Genomic DNA, 21,114 nt, shown 5'->3' with positions numbered 1-21,114 from the left:
GATATCCATTGCAGCAAGTAGGTGGTGAAGGGAACCCTACATAAAGAGAACCTAGCGTGCCAGGTAGAGATTTCAACTCTAGCTTTCTGTTTATTCCCAGAGGTTCATGAAAACTGAGATTGACGCAAGAGTATATACAGCTACATGCAATTCCCCACCTGTAGTTGAAAGTGGTAGTCTCCTAGGCATTCTCTACCACTTGATTTTTCTCTATAGGGACAGATCAGCACAAAGATTCATCTCCGGGAAATTTTCAGGCTTCTTTTCAGGTGGGATTGAATCTCATACCGGAAAATTCAGGCTGCACAACTATAGCTGATTCGGAGCTCTTCCACAGCAAGCCCTCTCTCCCCAGAAGAGTTTGGCCCTTATGCAATATGGAAAGTGATGGCAATGCACAGGAAAATGTGAGGTGCTGCTTGCTTTGACTCAGCGCCATCTAACCTCCCTGCAGACAAATCAGGGTGAATGCTCAATATACAGGTTGTCTGGAAGCACTGAGAGAGCCCTGAAGCCAAGACATCAGAAGACTAGGTTCCCTGTAGCTGTAAAACAAAACATCTCTTTCTCATGCTAATCTATATATTCTTCTTCTGCTCCCTTTTCCCTTACCACCCCCCTCCAGCTTGGATTTTTTGCACACAAAAAACCTGGAGAAGAAGAGAAAGAAGAGCAATAAAACATGGAATTTGAGCAAGGACTCTTCACCCAGGAAAAATGAGCAAGGGGAGGAAATCCGGTGGGCACTGTTGCTGCCGCCCTCTTTTGACTCCCTGTAAAAAGTGACGGAAGATCCAGCAGTTCTGAAGACAATCTGCAATCTTGCAGCATCCTTTTGCTTTTGGGAAGCTAAGAAAATGCAACAACCTCCCCCTCTGTTGGAGCCACAATTAAACACACCAATACACACACACTTTGGTCTTCAGACTGGGGCAGGTAAACATCCAATTTTGCCTCCCGTGTTCAAGGGGTGGAGAAAAAGTAGTGTGTGCAGGCCAGCTTAGGCCCAACCCTTCAAGATGACAAGGCAACAGAGATAAGGGTTTCAAAGAGGGCTCCTTCCCCTGTGAAAAGTGCTCAAATCATGTGGAGCATCTCTATTCCAGATACTTTCTTCATGCATTCCAGGAGGTCTCCTTTCCAATTCTACCGGTACAATTCTATGGTTTCCATCAGTCCTTTGGGATGCAGCAGCTTGTCTTGACAAGGTGGAGCCTCTCTCGTCTCCCTCGAACAGAACTTTGTTGCATAGAAGCAAAACAAATTTCGCATAGTCCTGTATTCCTGCTACCACACTGAAGTGAGTGCTACCTTTTGGGTGGGTTGGTGGCTGGTGCAGAGCAGCCTCATTCACTTGGAATCGCAAAAGGGTAGGGCCCTTTGGTTTGGCAGCTGTGAGCACCACCAGGAAACCAGGGGAATGGTTTGTGCCCGCTGCTTGGCTTGTGCGGATGGAGGATAGAGAGGAGCATGTGCCAGTGCATGTGGAACCCAGCCCCTTGTAAAAAAGGTAAAATTTGCATACCTTGCTCCGCCCACTTTTGTGCCTGGCCCCACCCACCACTGGTTGGTAGCTTCCAGGAGGGGGTTTGGCCCTTGGCCTGAAAAAGGTCCCAGACGCCCTCCTTTCCTGTGTGCAACCAGAGGCTTACAAACTGTCTTTCTGTACCACCAAATGCATAGAGTTGCCTTCTGGCCACAAATGGGAGAATGAGATAAGAACATAAAAGCCCTGCTGGATCAGGCCAATAGCCTATCTAACCCAGCCTCTTGGGGGTTAACCAGATGCCCCAAAAGTTAACCCATGAGCAGGAGGACCCAAGCACAAGAGCCCACCTCCCCCTCCTATGGTTTCCAGCAACTGGTATTCAGAAGCATTGCTGCCTCCCAACTCTGGTGGCAGACCAGAGCCATCATGGCTAGCAGCCACTGATAGCCTCCTCCTCCTCCATGAGCTGATCTAATCCTCTTTTAAAGTCATCCAAGTTGGTGGCCATCGCTGCCTCCTGTAGGAGAGAGTTCCATAGTTTTAACTATGTGCTGCGTGAAGTTGTGGGCTTATCCAATGCCAATGGATGTGCCACCCTCCCATTGTGAGCCAGGATTGCAGTGAAAGGTGGTGGGCGAAGGATGGGATAAAGTCAAGTTGTGTGCTGTTCTCCCTACTGCTGTCTTTTTTTGGAACTTGTTTGTGCAACGGAAGTGTAAGGATTTGCTTGTCCAGCCCCAGCAAATGTCTCGCCAGAGAGACAGTTGCTGGGAGGCAACTGGTTGTCCTCTTAGGGCAAATAATTTTGCACCGCCATTAAGCTGCATGAATTGAATAAACAAGTTTCTCTCCCCCCACAGTATTCATTCTGCTTTCTCGGTCATGGAGATGGACACAGAGGCACTGTGCCTCTGTGCTGGTCCCAAGAGAAGTTCTTTGTTAAGGTACAAATATAGGAGGAATCGCCATGTATGCCAATGCCGCTGAAATCTCAAGAGCCAGGATCCAGGGCAGGGAAAGAGGCATGCAGAACCCTGGTGTCCTGACTGTGGGGAAGCCTGTTGGGCCAACCCCCCTCCCTGCTGTCTGTAGGGTCTGGGAATTTTACCAGGCATTGCCCACACACTCTCATGCCTTTCGTTTGCAACCTTAATAAGGGCCAGATGCTTGCTTTAAAAATTTTTTAGAAGGCAGCTGTGATTCTCAGGAAAAGTTCTCAAGTTGTTTTGGGGTGGGGTGATCACAGAATTCCCCAAACACTGTAAAAGGGGGAACATTCCTGCAAATGGTTGACCTGTCCTTGCTGTCGGCGGCAGGGGGACAGGAACGAAGGAGGAGAAAGGGCTGCTTTCTCCTCCTTCGCTCCTCTCCCCCAGCCGCCGACAGGAAGGAGACATCCCGGGGTTCGGAGAAGCGCTTGCGCCGGGACCAAGATGGCGGTATCGGGCTCCGGGGCCGCGGCGGCTGCGGGAGCCGGACCGGGCTCCTCAAAGGCGCCCTTCCTCCCCCCATTCACCTCTGCCGGCCTCCACCCTCGCTTCCCCGACGTGCCCTGCAGTGAGGCGGTGTCCGGCCGGGGGAGGCGGTTGGAGGAGGCGGGGGGGGGAGAGCGTGCACGCGTGCAGTCTCTTCGTCCAGTCCCTGTGTCCGTGGGGCACATGCGCAGTAGCGCGGACACGGACTGGACGCAGAGACACTTGCACTTTATTATATAGGATTCAACTGTCCAGAAAAATGACCCTACGAATGGACCTTCGACTATGTAAAATGATAGGGCCTTAGCAGTGTGAGGGTGTACATGCCGTCCAGCCATTAGGCAAAACTATGAAATTTGGTTACTTTGACATTTATTTAGTTGGTCCTAATAAAGGTTTTTTCCAACTATATCTTTGGATTTCTCTCTCTAATATATTTGCAATCTGTACGTCCAAATATGAAGCAGACCCACCCACCCACCTGTCCTGCAGATTCTCAAATGGTCCCTTTCCCCCTGCACACACACCCCAACCAAGAATTCTATCGTTGCTTTTCTTATTAAAGACTTTTATTCAACTTTCGATAGCAAACAGAAGACACTAAGTTTGAAACGGTGTGTACCTGGTACACCGTTACAGCAATGAAGTGGCTACGAAGGGGGTGGGGGGGGGTTGCCTTGTATTTTCCCCTTTCATTCCTTGGGACATGACTCTGCCATGCCCCCCACCCCACCCTTCTCCTACCAAAGCTCCTTTTTGGTTCCAGGCGGAAGGTGCTTTGGGGGAGGGGGTCAGTGTGCAGCACCAAAGTTTTGAGCTCAGACATGATTCAGAAGATAAAAAGACTGTAGATGGAGGTTGGAGGGGGGAAGAGTTGCAAGGGAGGGAAAAAACAACACTTAAAAGGAAACAGACAACAACAAAAAAAATTCTTTATGGTATATCGAGCGATGGCATTCTCATTTAAAATACTGAAGAACAGCTTGGAAAAAGAAGACACAGTCTCTGATCCGGAGGATAAACTACACGTGGTCCATTTGATAAACAAGGCAGCAAAAAATGGGTCTTAAGTAGCAGGTGGGTTGATGCTGGTTCAGGCAAACCCAAGGGGGCCGAGGGGCTGAAAGCAGGAAAAAGGTAGTGTTTGCTCGAGGGGCATTGAATACTTGCCTTCATGGAATGCAGGGCTCCCCTGTGCTGCTTCTCCACCCCTCTTTTTCTCCTTCTGTGAGCCAAATTGCCCCCCACTCTTTTCCAGAAAAAAACAGAACCGAGATAAAGGAAGTCAGGGACTCTGTCAACGTAAGCCAAAGAAAACCCACCCAAAATTCAACAAAATCCTAGGTTGCAGGAAAGATGGGCAGTCGATTAAACAGACTCCGTTTCGGGAGACGCTGGAAAGGCCTGGGTCCCTGTGCAAATCCTCTTAACTCGCCTCTCTCTTCCTCTAGCTCCATTTGAAATGGCTTCCTAGCCAACACTTGACTGCCTTCTCTTTGAGCCTCCCCTTCCCCACCACAAAAAAAAGAGACTGGGACAGGCGGGCAAGGACAATGTCCGCCCCTCCCTCTGCAAAGCCATGGGAATAGTAACGGTGGAGGCCTCTCTTGCTACCCGAGGAAAGGACTCACACAGGTTTTCAGGGACCCTCCCGACCCCCTCACTGAAAGGTGAAATTGATCGCTCTGGAAACTAAGGGTTAAAGAGATCATCTGGATGCTGCGGCAACCCAGCAGGAGATGCTAGCGGTTTCTGAACGATGGCCACCTTCGCCATGGCCATGGGGTGGGGACGCAGCTCCACCAGCTGCACCCGTTTGCTCTCCCTCTCCCTCCTTGCTACTCGGTTCTGTAGTTTATAGGTATCATACAATTTACAAACTGTAGTAAGGGATACTACAGGCCTGAACTGCCGCCTCCCTCCCCCCCCAACCATGTCAGGGAGGCTTCAGAAAGTCCATCGGTCGTGTAGGTGGCTTGTGCTGCTAAAGGAGTTGCTTGTGGAGGCCTCCGCATTGGGTGCTTGCCGAGTGGAGTCCTCGCCATTCAAGCTCTTCCGGCACACGGGACACGTGTCGTGCTGGAGAAGGAAAATGTGCAAGTGTGAGTGGGGGGGCTGTTGGGAACGGCCATGCCTCCCAGAGCCGATACATGAGATTGGGGTGGCCACATTAAGGAAAGGCCACCGCCAAAAGGCTTCCTCTTTAAAAAGAGCGATGCGCAAGGGCAGCCATCTCCCCGCCACACCGTCAGATGTTCCACCTCTGGAACCACTGAACACCCAGACATGGGCATTCTGCACAGGGTCTGTGGGGTTTGCCTCCCCATGGGAATGCTGACTAACGCAGAAGGTGCCAAACGCAAATATTTTGATTAAAAATGAATTAACATGCCCAGGCCCAACCTTTGCAATGGCTCTCTACAACATATGATTGAAAGAATCAGCACACTGTATGTATCAACATGAAAGCCTGGTGCAAAAATTATACCCATGCACGGATGTCGAGCAGATCCGTGTGCGATTAAAAAAAAAAGGCACACTCGCATTTCCTTGCATTGCATACTTTCTGTGTGTTTGAATTGGCCCCAAATCTCCAAGAACGCCTTCCTAGATCCTTTGAGAAGGAAGTGGATCCATTTGCAAGCTCATTCTAAAGACTAACTCCCCCCAAAGGCAGCCACTGTGTACACATACACCCTCGTGCTTCTTGTCAATCTTGAAGAATTTATTCCCCTCCCAACGCATCCTGATTTGACATTTACCATCACTAAAGCGTACTCAAGTCGCCATTCGATCTGCAGACGTGGCACTGAAAGGATGGAGAACACATCCGCCTTTGCTCCATCCAAATAGAAAATGCATGGCATGAGCCACAATCCAGAGCGCCTGCTGAAACTGGAACTTCCCCGCTTGGAAAACCGCTGAACCCCTTGTGCTGTCTTGACAAAGTGCTCTGGTGTCAGGGTTTGGAAGGGCTCCAACGAACGTGTGGCGGAAGCTGGGGTCCAGGGGAATGACACAGGAGAGGGGGGCAGCGATTTATGGGGATTGGTGCTGGCCCTGAAGCAGGAGCCGGGGTGGGGGAGGAAAGGAAGGGCCAGAGCACTTGAGTGGGGCGAGCAGAATGTGTTGGAGGAAGAGACTGTTCACGCAAGGGATGGGGGGCAGCTAAATCCCCGCCATCCCCCACTTTGCTGTCTCCTAGAACCAGCAGGGGCTTGAAGAGGAAAGAGTAGCAACGGCTTCCACGTAGGAGAAGCCTCAGGTTGTGTGCACATACCTGCCCTCATCAGATCAGGGGTACATAAACTGGGGGGGGGGGGCTGGTCTCACTGCTGCTGCAACTGTTCCATAGCCATGGATCTGGGAACAGCAACTGAGATTATTGAAGTGTGTGTGTCTGGGGCACCTTAAGAGCTGCTGTATGCATGCGCTCTTGATAATAACTATCAGATCCTTGGCTGTGGGGTGCTCAGCACACCTGGAGACTCCTGGCTGAGCAGCTGGGCTACTTGAGACCCAGGCCCAAACCCCGTTAGGTGGCACGCGGCTCTCTGCCGAAAGCCTTTGGCGGAATCTGCCCATTCAGAGCCTCAGGACAGCCAAAAGGTCCGGCCTCAGATGCTCTGGTGCCCGAGGTTAAGTCAGTCACACCCTAGTGCTCTTGAGAAGCTCTTGTTCATTGTGCAGGAGAACTTCCAACTGAATAGTGCCCTGGAGGCCAGGTCTGTATTCCACTGCAGCACCCAACATCTGTGGCTACACCTCATCCCACAGGAGAGCTGCCTCGTTGCCAGGCAGGATGCCCTAGCGCCAGTCTCCACCTGACCCCAAGCCAACTGGGAAGCCAACTTACCAGCTCTAACCATGGCACAATGCAGCTGCTGTGGAAGTAGTGATTGCACGGGAGTTGCCGGACCTGTTCCGCCACAGTGTAGTCCTCTTTACACACGGGGCACTCCAAACCCATATCTGTGGGAGAAAACAGGGCAGGGTCATGTGAGTGCAGCAAGATGCCAGCTCTCTAGGACAGGGGTGGCCAACTCCCAAGAGACTGCGATCTACTCACAGAGTTAAAAATTGGCAGTGATCTACCCCCTTTTGGGGGGTTCAGGTCAAAGTTGTTGAGCTTTTTTTTAGAAAGGAGGAAGGCCCAATTTTTTTGGGGGGGGGGGTTGGGTCAAAGTTGTTGAGTTTTTTCAAGGAGGAGGTAAAATGTTGAGGGTTTTTTTAGGGGAACCACAGTTGTTCAGCTTCTTTGGGGGGAGCCAGTGATCTACCAGTGATCTACCACAGATGTCCAGTGATCTACCAGTAGATCACAATCTACCTGTTGGGCATGCCTGCTCTAGGATAAGGCAAGAGGTACATGTCCTGCCTGCAGGCTGGCTGCACAAGAGGCAAGAGAAGTTAAAAGACAACTGGGGTGAGAACACCGGAATGAAGTGATGAGTTTGGAATGGTGGGATAACCAATCTCATATAACCAAGATGCTTAATGCATGAAGGGGTTAATACCATAGAGTAAGCTGTCATGCTAGGCTTAGTGAGGTCAAGCCCCCCTGTTGGGAGGAACTGGGTAATCAAGCCTATTGTTCAATCTCCCTTCAAGCTCAGCATGTGAGGAGGTCTGAGCTGGTTGCTTCAAGCTCAGACCACATGGTTCCCACAAGCCACTCTTTGAGTTCCTATACCAATAATTTAGGAACTTTCACCGCTATGGAACTAAGCCAGGTTTTACTGCCAGAAGCACATGAATATGACTCTTGGAAAGTAAACAATTTTTAATGTACCAAACTTGTGGTCTTCTTCCATGCTAGGGGAAGAATGAAGGTTCTGGAACTTACGAGGGCATATTTTGAAGGTCTAACAGCCTATAGTTCCACGCTTTACTTTGCTGCCTATTTTGTGACTTTAAATCTCTGCAGGAGTTCTCTCACCAGTGGACTTGCCCCAAACTTGGATTTTGGCATTGGCTGCTAGGCAGCAATTGGGGGAAAGGGGAAGTAGAGAAGGAGGTTACTGGAGAACTAAAGAGTGAGAAAAAGACTAGGAAGGCATGTGCAACCTTTGAAATTCTGTGGAAGGAGCTTCTCAGACTGTCTCTGGCCTTGATGTTGTTGAGGGACAAAGATAAAAACGGTGGGGGGGGGGGAAGAAGCCAACTCAAGATCACTCAGGGAAGGGTCTTGGCTTCATGGGAGGACAAATTCATGAAGGACAAGGCTACTGATGGCTACTAGCCACAATATCTATGCTCTTCCTCCATTGCAGGAGGCAGTAATGGCTTCTGAATAGCAGTTTCTGGAAACCACAGGAGGAGAGAGGGCTCTTATGCTTGGATCCTGCTTGCAGGCTTCGCAATGAGGCATCTGGTTGGCTAATGGCCTGATCCAGCAGGCTCTTCTTATGTCCAGCTGCTACTTTGCCCCAGGTTCAATCCCCAGCATCTCCAGGTCGAGGAAAAACTTGCCTGAGACCCTGGAGAGCTGCCGGTAATCGGTAGAGACAGCGCTATGCTAGAAGGACCGATTCCCTGACTCCTACTCTGCACAGTGAGGTTTGGAAGATTTGCTTAATGCAAGAAGATCTCCCAGGCAACTTCTAGAACTGGTACCTGAAACATGCTTGCCTTTGGTAATAATAATAATAATTTATTATTTATACCCCGCCCATCTGGCCGGGTTCCCCCAGCCACTCTGGGCGGCTTCCAACAAAATATTAAAATACAGAAATCCATCAAACATTAAAAGCTTCCCTAAACGGGCTGCCTTGAGATGCCTTCTAAAGGTCTGGTAATTGTTGTTCTCTTTGACCTCTGGTGGGAGGGCATTCCACAGGGTGGGTGCCACTACCGAGAAGGCCCTCTGCCTGGTTCCCTGTAACTTGGCTTCTACCGTAGTAGCGAGGGAACCGCCAGAAGGCCCTCGGCGCTGGACCTCAGTGTCTGGGCAGAATGATGGGGATGGAGACGCTCCTTCAGGTATACTGGACCGAGGCCGTTTAGGGCTTTAAAGGTCAGCACCAACACTTTGAATTGTGCTCGGAAACGTACTGGGAGCCAATGTAGGTCTTTCAGGACCGGTGTTATGTGGTCTCGCCGGCCGCTCCCAGTCACCAGTCTACCTGCTGCATTCTGGATTAGTTGTAGTTTCCAGGTCACCTTCAAAGGTAGCCCCACATAGAGCGCATTGCAGTAGTCCAAGCGAGAGATAACTAGAGCATGCACCACTCTGGCGAGACAGTCCGCAGGCAGGTAGGGTCTCAGCCTGCGTACCAGATGGAGCTGATAAACAGCTGCCCTGGACACAGAATTGACCTGCGCCTCCATGGACAGCTGTGAGTCGAAAATGACTCCCAGGCTGCGCACCTGGTCCTTCAGGGGCACAATTACCCCATTCAGGACCAGGGAGTCCTCCACACCTGCCCGCCTCCTGTTCCCCACAAACAGTACTTTCTGTCTTGTCAGGACTCAATCTCAATCTGTTAGCCGCCATCCATCCTCCAACCGCCTCCAGGCACTCACATAGGACCTTCCCCGCCTTCACTGGTTCTGATTTGAAAGAGAGGTAGAGCTGGGTATCATCCGCATACTGATGAACACCCAGCCCAAACCCCCTGATGATCTCTCCCAGTGGCTCCCAGTGGCTGAGGCACCCCACAAGTGAGAGCCCAGGGGTCTGAACACTCATTCCCCCCCCCCACCACTTTCTGAACACGGCCCAGGAGGAAGGAGCGGAACCACTGTATAACAGTGCCCCCAGATCCCAAGCCCTCTAGAAGTTCCAGAAGGATGTTATGGTCGATGGTGTCAAAAGCCGCTGAGAGATCCAGCAGAACTAGGAAACAGCTACCCTCCCTGGTATCACTGCCTGTGAGATTGCAAACCAGTGGGACCAGCCTGATAGACAAGACACAAAAGAAAAATGGACTGGGGAGGGAAGAGGAGAGCTATTGTGCAACTGGGGTTCTAGAGTAAATCCACAATGCCTGGGGAGCCCTGTGAGCTGTTGCCCAGTTCCTTAAATCAGAATCAGAGGGAACCACAGAGGATTGCAGCTGGAAAGCAGTTCCTTTCATGCTGTAGAGCTAAGCTGAGCTGGAGGTTGACACTGGCAGTTCTCTGGAATTTGGTCTGGGTGCCCAGTCCAGAGCGACAGAAGAAAGCAACGCCTTCCAACAACACATTTACAAAAGCATTATCAGGAAGCAGGAACTTACCAACTTGTTCCTGAGTGACGGTCACTGTCGGGAGAGAAGAAATCTTCTCTTTGTCTGCCGGGGGAGGCCCTGTGTTCTCCAGCTGTCCCAGGAGCTGCAGGGGGAGAGGAAGGAAGGGTTTGTGCGAGGGAAGAGAACTGGCTGGCTTCGCTGCACATATTATTTGCTCTTGCAACGTGAAATTTAATGGGAACTGAACTGAATGAGAAAAAACGTTCACAGCATTTACTGGTCATCCATCAAGTTGCCTTCAGAACATTTGACCTTCAGGAATCCCTTTCCATGCTGACTGGGTGCTGCGCAGGATCCTAGGGGTGCTACAGGACACCCACTTAATTGGTGCTAAGCCTGTGGAGCCTCAGTAGCAGCTCATATACATAGCTGCCAAGTTATCCCTTTTTTAAGGGATTTTCCCTTATGCTGAATAGGCTTCCTCGCGAGAAAAGGGAAAACGTGGCAGCTATGCATATAGACTCATAAAACTGTAGAGTTGGAAGAGACCCCCCCCCAGGGTCATCTAGTTCCACCCTACCTCTGCAATAAAGGAATCAGGCCCAGCCCTACGTGCAGGCTGGGTGGCGCAGGGCACCATGGCGCCGGCCCGCCAGGAGGGCGCCGCGAGCTGCGCCCACCCACTGGCCGACCGGTCCGCCGCGCAGCTGCGCCTGCCCACCCGCCTGCCGCGCAGCAGCGCCTGTTGCACCTGCGCTGTGCGCAGCACCTGCCGCGCTGGGAAACGGGGTGGGAGGGCGCCGGAACGGGGCGGGAGGGCGCCGGAGGATCCGGCACACCACGGCGCCGGGAGCACTTAAGACGGTGCTGAAATGAATCACAACTAAAGAAACCCTGGCAGGTGCCCACCTGACCTGTTTAAAAACTGCACACATATTGAATGCAGCCATGGTTCAGGTGGAATGATCAGAGCCTTTACCTGTGTGACGACAGCATCAAGGCCGCTCTGTCCCCAGGCGTAGTCCCCAGGACTCGAGTGCAACATGCCCCCCCTGCAAGAGGGAAAGAAAGAAAGAAAGGCGCTCAGGGTGGGAGCATGAGAAGGAAGCAGCAAGCCCACTGCTCCCCAGCTTCCCTGTCATAGGATGTCAAGGGCCTATACATGCTTTATACGCTTCTGCGGCTCCAAACTTGTTCTTCTGGAGCCAGTTCTGGGGGTGGAGGGAGCCGGGGTTGGGGGAGCCCCATTATCTTCCCAAAACAAAACAGCGGCAAACAAGTGGGGAAATGCTTTTGAATGACTAATTATCTTCTTAAAATCTTGCCCTATTACCACCACAAACAAACATCCTCTCCGGCTTCAGCAACTACGTAACACTTCCTTAGTTTTGCACAGAGGGCTTGAGAAATGCAAGAAAATAGCAAAGTAGTTTAATGGTGTGTTTGTGCCTGGATGTGTGTGTGCTCTATAAGGAAGGATTTAAAAATAACCCTGAAAGTGGGGAGTGTCTTCTGTGTTTCTCTCTCCTCCTACCCACCCCCATTCTCTCCCCCCCCCCGGCAACCCTCCTGCAACCCTCCTCCTCCTTAGCAGTCACCCAGCTTTATGGGGCAGGGAGAATGCTGCAGGAAAGGACCGTATTTGCATGTGTGTCCTGTGCTATGTGTTTCTCACTTTCCTTCCCTGCAATAACAAAATATTTCTGCTTCTGATCTTAATCTTTTTTTGCGACACACCGCCCCCCCCGCATCCCCCACCATGTGCACACTAATTTCGGGAAAGCCAGGCTGGAATGTGGAAAGCGTCGGTGGTGAGTGGTGTTGCTTTGGTTCCCATCGACACATGCGCTCCCACTTACACGCATACCAAAAATGGCGCCAAAAGGGGGTGGGTGCAGAACGGGGAAATCCCCACTTTCGCACATCCAGTAATGGAGCCCCAGTGTACATGGCTTCCACAGGGGAGCCGCAGAAAGAATGTGGTTAGTCAAGGGAGCCGTGGACTCAAAAAGGTTGAAAACCAATAGCGTATCACAAAGCCCTTCTCCCTTCTCCATTAGACTGTATTGGCTAAAATTAGTACAACGCCCCTAGATTTTAGATTAGCTCTCCAAGCTCTAACAAAGAACTTACTCAGGGTTCTCAAGGAATCCAACACCCGCTTTGCCTTAAAGACAGGTGTACTTTCCCCTTTCTTAACTTGCCTTTGGTGTGAGTTCTGTGGCAAAATTGTCACGCTCACTTCCTGCATGGTTTTGAGAATAGTTAAGGATTCTTTCACTCTTTTCGATCAAGGTGCACACGTATGATGGGATCTGCTGCCTGCTTAAATTGTAATTTTGCTGCCTGGCGCAGCATTTATATATTCTGCCAATTTCATTTCATATAACAAAGCAAGCTTTCCGTGTTCCTTTGTGTAAGAACTTCTTGTGGACATATGCCTAACAGCAGTGTTAGAAACTCAAATATATAAGCTAGTTGCCAAATGGCTCCTTAAACCAGGGTTACAGTCGTCAAAACAGAATGCCTAGTTGCCATTTTCGGGCCTGAAATTCATCCTGATTGTGCAGATAAAATATAACTGATAGTTTGTTGATACTAGTTACAGGTAGGTAGCCTGTTGGTCTGACGTAGTCGAAACAAAATAAAAAAATTCCTTCCAGCAGCACCTTAAAGACCAACTAAGTTTTTATTTTGGTATGAGCTTTCGTGTGCATGCACACTTCTTCAGATACTTCAGATACTTCTTCTGTTGATACTGTAACTGATACAGGATGTGTTGCTAGTGTGTGGAAACAGTCAAAATCCAAGGATCCCCAGAAATGCACCTCCAGTTGGTGGAGATGTCAGGCGCCATCCTGGCGCCTGGACATCTTCACTTGGTCGCAAGTGGCCGATAGCGAGGTGCAAAATGCTCCTGGCAAATTTTGAACGTTGGCTAAGGGTAAACACATATTCAGAAATGGATGCATGCCATAACTCTAGCAAAAGATCCCAAACCTCTTGGTAGCGTGTGTATGAATGCACGTGAGTGCCGGACCCGCATTTAAGTTCAGACACATACTTTGTAAAAAAAATATGATTGCAAATAATGTCTCATACTCACCAGGAGAGAGGAGGAGACCCAGGAATTGCCGAATTTGCAAAGAAGCCTGCAAAGATCTGCTGTATTATTCTAGCCAGGAGATGGGAGACAAAATGAAAACATGTAAGAAAGAGGCAGAAAAGTAAAGCGGAAGTGGCAGTGACATCATCCAGGAGAGGAAGCTGAGCAAGCCTTAACAGACTGATCATTGTACTTGCTTCCAGGGACTAGCGCCCTCTTTGTCCAGTACATGAAGTATATGTTATGTTACGTTAATTCGGGAGTGGCCAATGTGGTGTCCTCTAGGTGGGGTCAGGCTACAGCCCCCATCATTCCTGATCACTAGTCGCACTGCTGGGAATTGTAGTGCAACAACACACAGAGGGTACCACACTGGCTTACCCTGCATTAGTGAGGCAACCAACAGGACACGAGATGGGCAGGGCAGACCTACAGAACTGACAAGATATATACGAGGCAAGAACAGTCACCAGTTTGCAGCAATTGGGAACAATAATGCTGTCTTTTTACCGGTAGCTAGGCTATACCAGTTGAACCCCTTGGTTATGTGAAAGAATCCAGCTTAAATCCCAAATGAATAGAATCAAACATGGAGAAAAATTCTATGTTTCATGTTTCTTGAAGTCTTCCAGTAGAGACTCTTGGAAGTTAGAAGCAGCAGTGTGGTGGACAGAGACGTGAAGACCACCCTCTTGCCCCAAACAGGGGGGAATTTCCCCACCCCAGACCTTCATATCTCCTCTTAGCCTCCATGAGCAACTGAACATACTATTCCACTCCAGATCAGCTCCTGGATCCCCAAAGTCCTCCAAATCCTTACCCTTCAATGGCAGGTGATCTGTCAGGCCGTGCGCTGACCCGGGATCTGTACCTCCGCGTCATGGGCAGTCGGAGGGGTCTGCTTGGTCCCCAGAGGTCTGCGTGGGCTTGGTGGCCCCTTTCGTTGTCTCTGCCATCGTGGTCCATAGAGTTGCTCGGGAACTGGAAGACCATAGAACGATGCAACTGGTCCCAAAACTGGAGGAAGCAAATGGAAGCGCATCAAGAAGTCAACTTCTAAAGGGCCAGAAATCAAACGGGGTAATAAATTCTAGCCCAGCGGTTTCAGGGGTTCTTGAAGCTTTCCTGCCAATGACCAGAGACTCAAAAGTAAGAAGCAGTCACTCAGCCAGGAAAAAAGCGGGATTTGCTAAGCGGAGCTCTTCTGATCGGACGGAAAAATCCACATTCTCTTTTGGCTTACAAAAACTTCTCCGCCCGCTAGCTTGCAAGCCATGCCAAGTCTCCACAGGAGAGGGGCTATTTACAAACCTGAAAGGCTCATCATGGGGACCTCCTGCTTCCAAGACTTTGTATGCTGGGCCAGCTGGAAGGAAATCGCTTTGCCCTGGGAAGTGATACCCAGCGCTGTAGGGCCCTGCTCTGCAGCATGTTGTAAGTGGTTGTGCAGTGTGATACCCCCAAGTTTGGTGCAGGCTCAGGCAAGCAAGAAACAGCTGTCACCAAGCCACATCAAAATTGTGCATTCAGTCTCCTTATTGCCCACTTTTCCATGGGCACTTAAGATAATCCTGTCTCAGTGGGAATTTGTTTAGTTAAGACTTTTCAGCTTTGGCTGTTTTTGCTTCCATTTGCTCTGCATTGTTTTAATTCTCTTATTTTGCTTTACCATTTTCCTTTTATTCTATACAATTCTATTCGTTATAAAAGCACACTCCCTTTGCAACCGCCAAGCACTGCCAGACTGCACAGTGGTTAAAATGCTGAGATCAGGGCTGGCCCAGCCTTCACCTGGCATCAATGGTCGCCCACCCCACAGGGCTGTTGTGAGGATAAAATGGGAGGGGAAGGAACCATGCACACACTGCCTTGAGCTCAATGGATAATTTAATAATAATAATAATAATAATAATAATAGTCACATCAATATGTAAACGCCTTCTGGGCAAGTCCTTTTCCAGACCTCACAGCTCCAGCTAGGCTGCGACCGGTGCTGTTTTTGGATAGATAAGCTGTCTGGGCTGCTCCCTTGCTAAGTCAGCACAATATGACAGCCGCTGATGAGCAAAAAAAGACGACAGAACTAAGGAAAAGAGAAGCAGCACACTGGCCACCACTTTGTGCTTTGAGGACTTGAGGAAGAAATGCAAAATCTTGATTGAAAATGTGTGCAGACTTTATGCTCCTGGTAAATCACGTCCTGCAGTCTTCCTGGAGGTGTAGCAAAGTAGCAGAGCATCTGCTTTGCATGCAGATGGCCCCAGGTTCAACCCCTAGGTGGGAGATGGTCTGAAGAGGCCACCAGGATGCTTACAGGATCCCATGAAGACCTGGGGACAGGGGGCATGCTTGGATATGCAGCTCACAAGGCAACCTGGAACACATACAGGACAAACACAGGAAAAAGGGAGGGAGGTGCCCTAGAGGGAGTCAGACCTTTTGGTCCATCTTGCTCCGTTTTGTCCAAACGGACTAATAGCAGCCCTCTGGGGTTGCAGGAATGAGGGATTTCCCCCCCAGCCCAACCTGGAGAGGCTGCTGTGAACTGAACCTGGAACCTTCTGCTTTTGATGCACACACTTTTGCCACTGAGCCATGCCTCTGGAAGAACACCTGAGCTGCTTGCATTTTGGGGGATTTCCTCTGCATCTTTTGGTTCAGTGGACACGAGGGCTGGACCAAATGACCATTTGGGTCACTTCCAGCTCGACCACTCTATGATTCTTTGGTCTATACACAGCGCCACAGGCTTTTCTTTTCCCCTGGGCAGCTCACAGGCCACCTCAGACCCTCTTCCCCACCAGGCTGCGCTCCCATCGAATGCCTGGCCACAGAGCGCCAGTGGTGCTATAGCAGTTAGAGTGCTCAACTAGGTCATGGAAGACCAGGGTTCAAATCCCCACTCAGCCATGAACCTCCCTGGGTGACCTTGGGCCAGTTGCTGCCTCTCAGCCTAACCTACCTCACAGGGGTGTTGTGGGGATTAAATGAGGAGCAGGAGAACCACACACACCACCTTGAGCTCCATGGAGAAAAAGTGGGATATAAATGGAATAATAATAATAAAAAAAGACCAACATGGTCTCTCCGCAGGACAGTACCCCACTGAGCAGGAAATAATCATAACAGAAGCAATGTGGGAAAGAACTTGCCAGCCTGGGCCTGGGGGACTGCACCCGCCTCTTCAATGAGCAATACTCCTTGCCCTCGTCTGTGTGCAAGCCAAGAGGCTCTCATAACACGCAAGGCACCAGGCCAGCCTGCCTGCTGCTGCTGCCAGAACCACTTTGACTCAGACACACACCTGGGGACTCAGGCGATCCGAAACCCACCTGCCACTCAGGGGGACACTGAGCCCTTGCAGGTAAGCAGAGCCTCCCAGATCAACTGACTTGGGGAGGGACTCTGGAGCAGCTTCCAGGCAGGGCGAGATGAAATTTAAGCCAACTGGCTGGATCCTGTTCACAGTTTAGGTACCCTTATCTCACTCCACCAGTATGTTGGGAGAGAGGCTTGCTTCTTTCTCACTGCGATGGAGGGGGGGGCACGTTCCATCATGTGAGCCTCTAGGCAAAATCTTAAGCAGTATAGCTTAAGACACAGGATTGGCCACCACCTCGGGGGGGGGGGGTGTCAAAAAGACAACCTGGCAGAGTTCTGTGGCCCATGGAGCAAAGAGCTGGGTGACTTGAAAAACTTGATGGGGAGTGTTCCCAGAAAATAGGGAGGGTGCCTTTCAATGGCCCAACTCCCCAAGCTCGTTACTGGTCAGAGATTCATCAGCTGAGGCAGAAATCCAGTGAAAGCAAAGCTGATATTTTATTATCTGTTGCAAAAGAGTCCCCCATTTTTGTCAGGAGGTGAAGAAGAAGAAGAAGAAGAAGAAGAAGAAGAAGAAGAAGAAGAAGAAGAAGAAGAAGAAGAAGAAGAAGAAGAAGAAGAAGAAGAAGAAGAAGAAGAGTAGTAGTAGTTTGGATTTGATATCCCGCTTTATCACTACCCTAAGGAGTCTCAAAGCGGCTAACATTCTCCTTTCCCTTCCTCTCCCACAACAAACACTCTGTGAGGTGAGTGGGGCTGAGAGACTTCAGAGAAGTGTGACTAGCCCAAGGTCACCCAGCAGCTGCATGTGGAGGAGCAGAGACGTGAACCCGGTTTCCCAGATTACGACAGCTCTTAATTACTATACCACAGAACCAAGAAAAAACCCACTTTTTAAAATGGTTTGCCTTTTTGCATGGAGAAGGACACCCCCTTTTTGCAAATGTCAGAGATACTGTTTCTCTCCGAAAATAAGCCATACCCCGAAAATAAGCCATAGTGATAGGCATACTTAATTTTAAAAAAGACATTCCCTGAAAATAAGCCACCGTGTTTTTTTTTGAGGAAAAATAAATATAAGACGGTGTCTTATTTTTGGAGAAACACGGTATATCACACATAAGGTGGGGCTACAGTGGCTCAGGCAGCTCAAGGCATGACATTCCTGAGGATTTAGCAAGTTTCAAAGGGTTCCAGACACAAAGCATTTGCATTTGATGAAGACAAGCAAGATGCCAATCAGGCATTCCCTGTGCATCTGAGCAAACAATGGCAGATTCAGGAACTTCCCCTGATGGCTATTGATCTCTGGTTAGGGAAATCATGGAGGATTTCCCACAATGCAAAGAGGGAAGTTCCATGGGGAAACTCAGGTCTTCCTTGTTTTAACAGGCTAGAGTGAAAGTATCTGGCATAAGTATACACTTATTTTCATGTCCATCCTGGGGACATGTGGCACACACAGATGTATAGAGAAAGGAAAAGGGGGGAGGGTATGCAATGGGCATTTTTCCGGTAACAGGTGATTTTATAAAATGGCTGAGCTTCGCTTTGTTGTTGTTGTTTAGTCGTTTAGTCATGTCCGACTCTTCATGACCCCATGGACCAGAGCATGCCAAGCACTCCTGTCTTCCACTGCCTCCCGCAGTTTGGTCAGACTCATGTTCGTAGCTTTGAGAACACTGTCCAACCACCTCGTCCTCTGTCGTCCCCTTCTCCTCGTGCCCTCCATCTTTCCCAACATCAGGGTCTTTTCCAGGGAGTCTTCTCTTCTCATGAGGTGGCCAAAGTATTGGAGCCTCAGCTTCACGATCTGTCCTTCCAGTGAGCACTCAGGGCTGATTTCCTTAAGAATGGATAGGTTTGATCTTCTTGCAGTCCATGGGACTCTCAAGAGTCTCCTCCAGCACTATAATTCAAAAGCACCAATTCTTTGGCGATCAGCCTTCTTTATGGTCTGATCTTCGCTTTATCTCCCTCTTCTCCACAAAAAGCCCCCTGAGCAACCTTCACATGTAATGCTGAGCTAGAGTTTGGGGAAAGGGTGTGCCTCAGTGGCAGAACCTCTGCTTTGCAAGCTGAAGGTCCCAGGTTCAATCCCTGGCATCTCCAGGTTGGGCTGAGAGAGACTTGCTGGAAGAGGGAAGCAGGTGAGCTTTTGTAGGTCTGCCTCTCTGGCATTTTTAGGAAACCCTTTCAAATTTGGGCTAAGGTGTACAAAATCTATGTCTAATTCTGCACAGCACACAAGCAAAGCAGCTCTGGTGTGTGTGTGTGTGTGTGTGTGTGTGTGTGTGTGTGTGTGTGTGTGTGTATGAATGAGAGAAAATCCCGGGATTAAACCAGAAAAAGCAAGAACAAAATTCTATGACAGAAGCGAGCTGAGGGGCACCACACCTGTGCAACAGCTAACCTTTCAAAGTGTGACACTGGGTAACCCTGCCTGCCTCCATGTTATATCGCCCACAGAGCCTCAAAACAGAAAGGGAGCAACCGTCTATTCCTGCCACAGCAGCGGCAAAGCTATGGCAGCAGAATCTGAGTTCAGGATGAGCTCAGAGACTGAAATCTAGCTGAGGTCACCTGAAAAGGAAGCGGGTTCTGACAGGCTGAGTGTAGATGCTAAATCCAGGATGAGCCAACACACAGTAGGCAGCCCAGACCTCTATGTTTAAGAAAACTGCTCATGGCTGGGAGAATTTGAAGCAACCTGGGATAAGTTCAGAAAAGAGGCAGGCATTTGAAAGCTTTAAAGTTGTGGGGCCTAGAGACTTTCATAAAATAAAGTAACAAAAAAACAATTCTAGTCCTAATGGTTTATGCGTGTCCCCTGGGGGACTTGCCAGAATCCAAGCTCAAGCAATTTCCAGATACTCTGGGTAAGATCCTGGCCTTGGCTTCCTCTCAATGACTGGTTTAAGGTGGCACACAGCTTCCAAACACAGAACAGCTTACCTGGGCATTTTGCTAGACTAAGATTCAGAGAAGCTTTAATGCCCAAAGGTCATAGCTGCCAAGTTATCCCTTTTTTTAAGGGATTTTCCCTTATGCTGAATAGGCTTCCTCGCGAGAAAAGGGAAAACTTGGCAGCTATGCCAAAGGTTCATGTAAATCATGTTACACTCAAAGTCCGCCACTCCCACCCTCCATTTTCAACTCTCGTGTATTACACGGGATGATGGGATGCCACTGGATAAGAACAAGTCCCAACCCCAACACACACACCAAGATACATGAATGGGTTGATGCTTTTGCCCCTAGCTTCCATCTTCCCGTTTTAATATACTGTCAGTTGTCATGAACTTTGGGAAGCCAGGCAGACTTCTACTTGGATTGTAGTGGAAGAAGGCTGAAAATTCCATCTCTCCGACCCCATGGGCTGATTTACAGTGGTACCTCAGGTTAAGTACTTAATTGGTTCCGGAAGTCCGTACTTAACCTGAAGCATACCGTGTTTCCCCTTTTTTAATACGTAGTCAAAAAGTAAGGCATGGCAGGGTTTTTAATCGTTTGAGAAATGTAAGACATACCCCGAAAATAAGCCATACTTCCACGACGTGCGGAGCAAGACCACTGAGCGCCCCAGCCAGCCAGCGGGACCCAGCACGGTGGCCGCAACAGGAGGAGGAAGCCTGCCGGGTTGGGTCGGTGCCCGGAAGCAGCAGCAGCTGCTGCAGCGCCGATAAAGCGTGCAGCAGTGCCGCACGGAACACTGAGGGCACAAGCCAGCAGGACCCAGCTCCTGCAATGCTGGCCGTGGCAGGAGGAGGAAGCCTGCCAGGTCGGGTTAGCGGTCAGAAGCGGCGGCTGCAGCGCTGACAAAGCGCGAAGCAGCGCCGCACTCTCTGTGTGCGTGTCCATCCCTTTCTCTGTGTGCGCGCGCGTCTCTCTCTCCCCCTCCCTCCCTGTGCGTCTTTCTCTCTCCCCCTCTTTCTTTGTGCGCGCGCGTGCGTCTGCGTCTCTCTCCCTCCCTCCCTCCCTCCCCGTGCGTCTTTCTCTCTCTCTCTCTCCCCTGTATGTTTGTGATCGCGTCTCCCCCCCCCCCCGGACAGAGAAAAGGTGCCGCGCAGGTTCCTCTTCGGCTTGTCATTCAGCTGCCCCGGCCTCCTCGCTGAGAGCTGATGCCGCTCCTCTCCCCCTCCTTCCCTTTCCCCCTTCCCTTCCCTTCTTTCCGTCGGTCTGTCAGTTGGGGTTGCGTGCGCCAGAGGCGCAGGCCCAAGCCTCGTCCCCCTCGCGCTTCCCTCACGAGCGTCTCGGAGCGGGACGGGTCCTGGCCTCCCTCCTCATTCCCCGGCCAGCATGAGAGAGCCTGGGGATCAGCCTCTATACCTCCGTGCGCGCACACACCCGGCCACCGCCGCCTTCAAAGCCATGGGAGTTGAGCAGCCTCCCAGTGCTCCCACCCAACCGCAAGTGCTTCGACTGCGACCAGCGCAGTCCCACCTACACCGACATGACGCTGGGCAGCTTCATGTATACCTCCTGCTCCAGCATCCTATGAGGTTTAAATCCACCTCACAGAGTGAGGTGTCTGTCTCCTAGGCAGGTGGC

General features: G+C 50.4%; 2 protein-coding genes across 2 annotated transcripts in view; one reads left to right on the top strand and one right to left on the bottom strand.

Annotated features, from left to right (window-relative positions):
• ITGA10 (integrin subunit alpha 10) overlaps positions 1–3,086 on the top strand; it is an 80,772-nt gene extending 77,686 nt beyond the window's left edge. Inside the window, exon 30 of the mRNA XM_035098930.2 lies at positions 626–3,086. Coding sequence (XP_034954821.2) covers positions 626–679 — 54 coding nt within the window. The 3' untranslated portion in view covers positions 680–3,086. The remainder of the gene's footprint in view (positions 1–625) is intronic.
• Positions 3,087–3,874: 788 nt separating this feature from the next.
• RNF115 (ring finger protein 115) overlaps positions 3,875–21,114 on the bottom strand; it is a 42,798-nt gene continuing 25,558 nt past the window's right edge. The window contains exons 4-9 of the mRNA XM_035098029.2: positions 14,063–14,259; positions 13,243–13,311; positions 11,116–11,188; positions 10,185–10,278; positions 6,821–6,936; positions 3,875–5,043 (exon numbers count right to left, since the gene is read on the bottom strand). Of these exons, the coding sequence (XP_034953920.1) occupies positions 4,912–5,043; positions 6,821–6,936; positions 10,185–10,278; positions 11,116–11,188; positions 13,243–13,311; positions 14,063–14,259 (681 nt within the window). The 3' untranslated portion in view covers positions 3,875–4,911. The remainder of the gene's footprint in view (positions 5,044–6,820; positions 6,937–10,184; positions 10,279–11,115; positions 11,189–13,242; positions 13,312–14,062; positions 14,260–21,114) is intronic.

The sequence above is a fragment of the Zootoca vivipara genome, chromosome 17 (genome assembly GCF_963506605.1).
Source record: "Zootoca vivipara chromosome 17, rZooViv1.1, whole genome shotgun sequence".
NCBI classification, from domain to species: domain Eukaryota; kingdom Metazoa; phylum Chordata; class Lepidosauria; order Squamata; family Lacertidae; genus Zootoca; species Zootoca vivipara.
The sequence above is the reverse complement of the archived record's forward strand: the minus strand, read 5'-3'. Positions and strand labels throughout refer to the sequence as shown.